Here is an 8,348-nt window from a genome sequence, read left to right on the forward strand (position 1 = left end):
AAGAAGAAAGGGATTAGAAGGGGGGGGGGATGTCTAATAATGGGGCGTAAATACATGTAGCCAGAGGGAGGTGAAGCACCGTTTTTTTTTTTTTTTTTTTTTTTTTTTTTTTTTTTTTTGCACTTTTGTGTAGCGGATGTCATCATGACATGCTCTCACCTGTGCGATGAGCCGAAGGTTAACTCTTCTCATTCCTTCACGAAGAAAAGTAGCTACATATCGTTTACCGACTAAGTGGGGTGTGGGGGGGGTTTGTTCGAATTAGGGTTCCCCTTTTCGGGGGAGACTCTTTTTAAGAGGTACACTAACGAGATGTGGAGAAGCAGGGCGGTAGGAGCAAAAAGGGGGTGGTAAAAAAAAAAAAAAAGCGCGATAGAGGCGGTTAGAAGCGGCTAACCGCTGTGATGCTAACCGCTGCGATGCTACCGCTGCGATGCTAACCGCTGCGAAGCGCAGCCTAGCTGCCCTGGAAGACGCAAAAGTGGAGGGGCTGGAGAACCGCATTGCATCGCTCCTCGATGTTCTTGTAGTAGCCCTTGGTCTTGACATACTTGCCCGTGAAGTAAATGTTATTTTCCTTGTTGATGTTCTGGTCCATGTAATTCTTTTCTTCTCTTATGAGGTCTGCGATGGTGAGTGCAGCATCCCCTGTGTTGTGTAAAATTTTCGTTTTCAAAATGTTTTGCTCATTTTTAAGATTTGTCCCTGGTTTGCGTACGCCTTTTTGCTGTTGACCCGTTGAACCCGTTTTTGCATCTATCCTTGTGCAGGTAGAACCCACACCATCTTGAGGTACCTCATTTGGAAAATAAAAAGAGAAAGTGTTCTGGTAGCCCTTCTGTTGTGCAATTAAAATAATATCAGTTAGCGATTTTTCAAAATTAGGTGTGTAGCTAATTTCGAATTTTCCTTTGTTTGTGGCCTTGGAGGAGGAAGACTTAATAATATGCATTTGATTTGATTCTTTTTTTTTTTTATAAAAGTACAGCGACTGGTTGTTAATCCACTGCTTCAATTGGTTTAACTTTTCGCACACGGTGTTGTTGAGGAAATTCTCCAACGTGTTGAAGTGGAACGTGTTGGAGTGGAACGTGTTGGAGTGGAACGTGTTGGAGTGGAACGTGTTGACGTGGAACGCGTTGACGTGGGGGGTAGCCATGGGCGGCTTGCCAATCTGGTGCAACGGCCTGTACCCCGTTTCCTTCTTCTCGGCATACAGGAGGAAGTCATCTACGTAGGGGTCGAACACGTACATCTTGTCTGGCTGCCCGCCTCCCACCGCAGCAACGGCAGAAACAGAAGCGTGGGCTCCTCCACTTGGGTTGGCGTCGATCGGGTTGCTGTCCATGTGGTTGGCGCCTCCCCCCGGCCCTTGCGCTGCCCCAGCCGCTGTCGCCGCTGCCACTGATGATGACCCCCGAAAGGGTTGGTTAGCTTTGGGGTAAGCAAAGTGAAAGGACCCCGTGGATGAACATGAGACAGAAACATTAGTGAATGAAATATTAAAAAGTGTCATGAGGTGGAGCAGCTTCAAGCAAAACAATTTTAATTTATTCACGTTGTTGAAATGGTAAGGGACAAGGAAGTACTTGGGTGCATCCAAGTCGTTGAAGTAGCTAGCTGTTCCCCACAGGTGGACATTTCTGTAAAAAAATTCATTCATGTAAAAGAAGGAAAAAATATAATTTATAATTTCAAAGAAAAAATGTTTAGAGTAGATATACTTGTATGTGATAGCCCCGAAATTTTCATTTAAAAAATTTTCCTTAATCTGTTTTACACTCAATTGTTTTGTTCGATGAAAGTGACTGTGGCTGTTATGCATGAGAATGTACTGCACGTGAGAGTTCATATTGAGGTTCAGGATGAGAATGAAAAGGTATACAGCATAGAATAACATCTTCTGAAGAGAGTAATTTAAATTTTGTTTTTGTTTATATTCCAAGGTATCACACAAGGTAAGGAAGTCGAGACAGTAGCTAAGCTTACAAAAGTCAAAATCGTTAAAAGGTACATTCATAAGATTGTCGTAGATGTAGTAGTAGGATTGGAGGTAGTTATACTCGTTGGACATGTTTAGGTAGAAGAATTCATGGCAGTCCTGTAACAATTGTTTAATTATTTTTTTGTTTTTATTTTTCACATAGATCATGTTTAGCAGTTCCATGTAGTTGTTGTTTGCGTCTTTGTAGAAGAGGTATGCGTTGAGGAGGTCCATGGTGATGACTACTTTGCGCTTTTGCTTGGGTGTGCGTGGAAATGCTTCCGCGTGGGGAGCGCCAACCATGCCAGTCACGCCGCCAGTCACGCCGCTAGCCGTGGCGGCCCCCCCGATGCTGAGGAAACATATGGTGTTCAGAATAGCCCTAATGTCCCCTTTACAAATTTCCACCAACTTATTTACCGCCTCATTCGCTATGCTGATTCCCTCCTTGTCGCAAATAAAACTGATTCTCGCTTTCAACATTTCGTGGTTCACACTGTCCACCACAACTACTTTACTTATTTTTCGAAGTTCCTTTAGACTCTTGTGGTAAATGTCGTTGCATATACAAATGATTGGTCTTCTGATAATGCTTTTATTTCTCCTGTCTTTTTTCATAAGAAATTTTATAATGGCTTCAATGTTTTGTTGCGTGCTGGTGAGTCCATCTACCTCATCGATTATACATATGTTTGGTTTAGAACCTATGGAGTTGTTACAGACAATGGATTCTACTAGCGGAATTAACGTTTCCTTATTTCTGTCATCACTTCCATTAATCTCGATGATGTTGAATTTAAAATGGTTAGCGATGACATATGCTAGAGTTGTTTTTCCTTTTCCTGCTGACCCACCTAGAAGTAAGATTCGTTGAAATTCATTATTTTTCCTTGCTTCGTCTTGCTCATTTTGGTCATGTTCATGTGTGGGTGTCATGTTTGTTTGTCCTTTAGCTATTCGCTCAGTCCACTGCTTCATCCACAAGAGGACTTCCCTGTTGATAGCTTCATCTGTTAATAGCTCCGAGAAATATTTTGCTCTATATTTTTCTACAAAATTAATGCACTTTTGTTTCTTCATATGTTTTCCCGCCTCCTGTTGGTAAATATCTCCTGACTCCGTTTTCTCATTTTCTATCCTTTCCTGCTGCTTCTGCTCCTGCTTCTGCTCCTCCTCTTCTTTAATTTCCTGTACAACCTTCTCTAGCATTTTTCTGAACTCTTGCTTGTTTCGTCTGATGAAGGAGTTGCTCATGCAGCTTGCATCACCTTGTTGTTGCTCCACATCGTCACTCCCACTGGTCATATACTTTTGTCCTACCTGGTTTTCCCCCTCACAACCAAACCTCTTTACATACACAGGGGGGAAAATGTCATTGCAGTCGTAAATCTTGAGGTAGTCATTTATGTCTTTATTTGTACTAACTAATTTAGAACATTCATTTTTACATTTTGATTTGACTTGTTCAGACTTAAAAAATATATCATCACAAGTTAAATTATTTTTGTACACGTACTCTCTGAGGAAGAAGTAATCATTGAAGATGTAGTGATTCTGAAATGTGCGATTAAATGGGGATCCTGTGATTGAGTTTCTAAAGGTGCTTTGCTCAAAGTTAGCTTTAGCTGTTAATATTGTATTCCTTTCCACTTGTTCATATTTTTTTTTTTTTTTTTTTTTTTTATTTAATAACAATTCGTACTCATCGTACATGTCAAATTTTCTTTTGTTGTCCGCCGCACTACTACTACCACCACCCTTTGTCTCCTTTTCAATTTCTTCAATGAGGGCCTTGTCCAGCCCGTTCAGGTCGTCCAGGCCGCTGAGTCCGAAGTTCATGTTGCACCACGCAGGGGAAATTATAGAACTGACGGGGGTAAAAAAAAGGACTGCCTATGCCCCCCTTCTTTGCTTCCTCACTGTGTGTCACTTGCTCACAAAAGCAAAAACGGAACAAAGGCGCACATGCCACAGCGGGTGAAAATGCGACGAATATTGTTTTCACCCCACGTGGGCACTTTTTTTTCCTCAAAAATATGGTCTTGAGGTTGGCGCCAGCTTGGTTCCGGCCCCCTGCAGACAAGAACGAGTGACGATGCAGGTGTGTGTGGGGGGGGTCATACACCCTTCGGCGTGCTCTCGTTTGTTTTTCGCCAAGGGGGGGGTGGGATTCAATATGGGAGAGAATCACATGTACACGTTAGGGGAGCAGCGGGCGGAAGCGCAAAAAAAAAAATGCCTCTCCTAAAAGGGCGCTTCGAATTGTTATATTCTCCCTTTTTGTAGTTGCGCTCTCCAATTATTGAGAATGTCGGTGGGATGTTCAGCCAGTCTGCCAAATGTTCGCATCACATAAAATATGCCCTTATATCACATTTCCTTTTTTTTTTTTTTTTTTTTTTTTCGAGCGCATACCACAAGTGTGCATGTGTGCATCGCGCAAAAAAAAAAAAATAAATCGGCCTTTTAGTCCCATCTCTCCCCCCCAATGAGAATTACTAAAACGTGCATGTCATTATGTTACACTTGCAAGGAAAAAAAAAAAAAAGCTGCTTCTTTTGACTGAACTTCCCATCGTGGGAGTATAATTCATGCCCTTGGTGCAAGCCACTATTTCCGGGTGAAGGACAATGGGGTGTGGCGTTGGATAGGCGGTGCCCTTCTTCACACAGTTGTGGAGGATCCGTATTTTCGCACAAGGGGACACGTTCATTTGGGTTTCAACCGGTGAAGAGGGAACAGCTGGAGAGTCATCAGCCCGATGGTGATCATCGGAATGAGAATTTATATAAACCCCTTTACGTACGCACGTGTATGTACACCTATGTAAGAACGCTCATGGGAAAAAAAAAAAAAAAAAAAAAAAGGAAAATTCCCAGTGACTCATTTCCGCAGTGCTACTTAGTTCACCTGACCACTTGCCCATTTTAAGTAATTCGAAAAAGATGATCCAAGTCAGCGGTTGCGTGAAGTGGAAATGGAAGTCGAAACGGAAAGTGGTGGAAAAGAAAGGTAACGATTTAATATCCCCAGATGGTTTATCCAAATGTCAAGGTGCTAAAAAATGGCTGCAACTCAAATAGCGCCATTCTGCGAAAAAAAAAAAAAAAAAAAAAAACAGCTAAGAATGTATCGTGGCTTTACCGTGATGATACTTTCCAACTGAACAGACTTAATTAGAACGTTTGAGCAAACGGCAGTGGGTCTCAGGACAAAACGTTGCATGGTTTTTTTTTTTTATTTTTTATTTTTGCCGTGCGTGTAATCTCCGCAATTGCCTTTTTTTTTCCCCCTCCCCCGCGAGGTTCCATTTTTGGACATTTTTTTTTTTTTTTTCCTGCACACAAGGACGCTCAGTGTGCGAGCGCCCGCTTGCTCTGATGCGACGGTTCTCGCAGGTTTGTCTCTCTGATTGATTCTCGCTGGGTACTCCTTGCATGTGCACACCCGGCTACTACACAGGCTACACAGGCGCAGCCCCCCCCTGGGGAGAAGAGCATGCAACTCGCACGGGCCTTGCGACCTATCTTGCAAAAAATAAATAGGCAAAAGTAGGGCAGAACAGGGAAAAAAAAAAAAAAAAAAAAAAAAGGAAAAAGCACCCCGAGTTGGTAAAATTTGCACTTGAGTTAAAGAATGGCATTTTACCAGTCGGAAAAAAAAAGCAGGCAAAGCAGTTCAGCCCAAAATATTGAAGAAGGAACCCACAATTTATGCAACCCCAAAGCGCGCATATTACAAGGCGAAGAGGAAATTCCACGGAAGGTGACTTGGAGCGATGCGCACCACGCGTTAAAAGTAAAAAACGAAAGCGGAAGCCAGGGGGAAAATCCCAGCCGAAGTCGAAGCGAAGGTCAAGCAGCAGGTCAAGGGGCAGATCAAGCGGCAGGTCAAAGCCGAAGCCTGAGCCAGACGCACCCCCGCATTGACACCGGCTCTCAGGCAGACGAGCCTACCAGCACGGTCCCCTCCCATTCGAAGGAATGCCCAAGTGAAGTAGCGAACTCGTCTGGCAACACGTGTAGCGTGCCCGCTCATGCAAAGTTAAGCGACAAGGTGGGACACACGCTGGGGAGTACTCTAGGAGACAGTCAAGTGGACAACCCCCTCAACCTTCCGGGTCATAAACCGGGAGAAAAGGCACTTTCTTCTGCGCTTCCAGCCCAACCACTAGCCCAACTGCCAACCCAGCCAACGATGAATTGCTACCAGAGCGATGCGAAAAAAAACTACCTCATGAGGCAGGCTGTATTTTTCACGCCAAAAAAAAACTGTGTAATCGTAAGTAATGAAAAAAAAGAAATTGGCAATAAAATCGGGCAAAATGCAAATGAGGAGTATCCCTTGAATAGCACTTTGCAGAACCATGGTGCTTGGGTGGGAGGCTCTGATCAGAAGAAAACAGAAAATTCTAGTGGGACAATTTGGAAGCCCAAAGAAACTGTGTTGTCTTTCAATAATGATAAGCATGGTGTGAAGCATAGCAGTGTACATTTGAATACCTCTCCTGTGTCCTTCTCGCAAAGCTTTGGTGGGGCGGAGTATGGCGTCCCGGGGGGAGAGTACTCTCATGCAGGAGGACACTATGGGGCGTGTGCGGGACAGTACGGCAACGGGGTTGGGGAGTACCCCTTCTGTGGCACGAAGAATTGTTGCAGCGCGAACAACTGCTGTAGCGTGAATAACTGTTGCAGCGTGAGCAGCAGCCTGACCCTGCAGGGAAACAACTTCAACACGCCAAGTATAGGACACGTAAACTTTGTTCAAAACGGAAGCAGCATGAACGGTAAGGTGGGCGTCACAGCAGCGGCAACGGCAGGGGGGAACAACAACGAAGGGAGTCTGGAATATTTGAATATATCATCCCAATGCTTCGCAGAAAAAAAAAAAGACATCGTGTACTTGTTTCAAGAGCTGCTAAGCTATTGTGAGTGTTTAAAAAGGAATAGGAAAAAAAGTACGGAGGAGATTAATAAAATACGAATTAGCTACAACAAGGTTTCTGATTTACTAAAGGAGACTTTGAAGAGGGAAAAAAACAGCCACATAAAAATCGAAGAGCTGAGGAATATTATCATTACATATGATGAAAAATTGGACCGAGTTAAAAATAGCTCGGAGGGGACCATATCAAATTTAAATAAAAATGTGCAAACATTAATTGACTTAAACAACAATCTCGAAATGGAAATGAATAAAGTTGCAAATGAAAATCAACAGTTGAGAAAAATTGCTCAAAACGAATTTAATCTGAACAAAGAAATTAACGAGTTAAGAAATCAAATTGAAATTTTAAACAACGAGAAAGTTGTCCTTGTAAATCAAATTGATGGACTTCGGTTGGAAAACTCCAAAATTGAGAATGAGAAAAATGTCCTGCTAAGTGATAAGACATTATTACACTGCAAAATTGACGAACTTGAAAATGGACTGAAAAATAAAAATAATAACAAAATTTTTAATCAAGCGAATGGGATTGAGCGGGAGAGTAATCCCTTTATAATTAACTCGGACGAAGAAATAAACCAGCAGGTGAGCAATTACTTAAATTTGAACCATGAGCAGCGGACGGAGCTCTTCAAGAATTTCCTCTACCACTGGCGCGAGACGAATAAGGCGGGTCAGAAGTTTTACGAGCAGTCTTGCGTCGCCGGCGCGCCGCTTTAGGGTGTGGGGCGGTGTTAATCTCTACGTAACGATGCGGCTGCCTTACAAAGTGGTCGCGTGTCCAGCGCGCATCCACCGCGCATCCACTGTGCATCATTCGGGCAGGACCACACCCACGTAATCGAAATTGATAGTGAAGACGTGTCGCGTCTTCCTCTTTGTGGAGTTTTTTTTTTTTTTTGCATGTATGAAGAGTTCGCACATATATGTCCACCGTAGGTACGTATCTGCACACAACGTCCCTGCGTGCGCGCCTGCACACATTTTTTTTTTTTTTTTTGTTTGTTTTATTCACCCCCTTGCCCCTACTTTTTGTGCACACAATATGAACGTTGCTTTTTTTCACCTGAACAGTTCAGGGAAAAAAAAAAATATATATATGTATTATATAAACCCTTCAAAGCTAAGCAAAAAGAAGCCCTTTTAAAGTGTATCTTCTGGCTGTTCATGATGTGTTGGAAGAAGATGCAGCAGCTCTAACTCTCAACGGGATTCATTTCCGCAGGAAGGAGAAGGGAACGCCTCATATCCTGAGTCAAATTCGCTGTAACGGTTTCAACATTTTTGGCCACAATTTCGTCTGCATGAGTACACTCACCGCTGCTGTACTGCGCCCTCCCCTTTTTACGGCTTACCTTTTTTAACCAAACATAACGAAATTTAAAAGGGGGCGGGTTGTTATTCAAAAAAAAAAAAA

The 8,348-nt window shown here is 43.0% G+C and overlaps 2 protein-coding genes across 2 annotated transcripts; one reads left to right on the forward strand and one right to left on the reverse strand.

Moving 5' to 3' along the window:
• Nucleotides 1–457: 457 nt before the first annotated feature.
• Nucleotides 458–3,823, reverse strand: AK88_05022 (uncharacterized protein; the record flags this gene model as incomplete). The annotated part of the gene is made up of 1 exon (XM_012482626.1): nucleotides 458–3,823. One exon carries the CDS (start codon nucleotides 3,821–3,823, stop codon nucleotides 458–460), a length of 3,366 nt encoding a protein of 1,121 aa, XP_012338049.1.
• Nucleotides 3,824–5,620: 1,797 nt separating this feature from the next.
• On the forward strand, nucleotides 5,621–7,651 carry AK88_05023 (uncharacterized protein; the record flags this gene model as incomplete). Its single annotated transcript, XM_012482627.1, has 1 exon — nucleotides 5,621–7,651. The coding sequence occupies one exon, from the start codon at nucleotides 5,621–5,623 to the stop codon at nucleotides 7,649–7,651; it is 2,031 nt and encodes a 676-aa protein (XP_012338050.1).
• Between the last annotated feature and the right edge of the window lie 697 nt (nucleotides 7,652–8,348).

Source organism: Plasmodium fragile (genome assembly GCF_000956335.1).
Source record: "Plasmodium fragile strain nilgiri unplaced genomic scaffold supercont1.88, whole genome shotgun sequence".
NCBI classification, from domain to species: domain Eukaryota; phylum Apicomplexa; class Aconoidasida; order Haemosporida; family Plasmodiidae; genus Plasmodium; species Plasmodium fragile.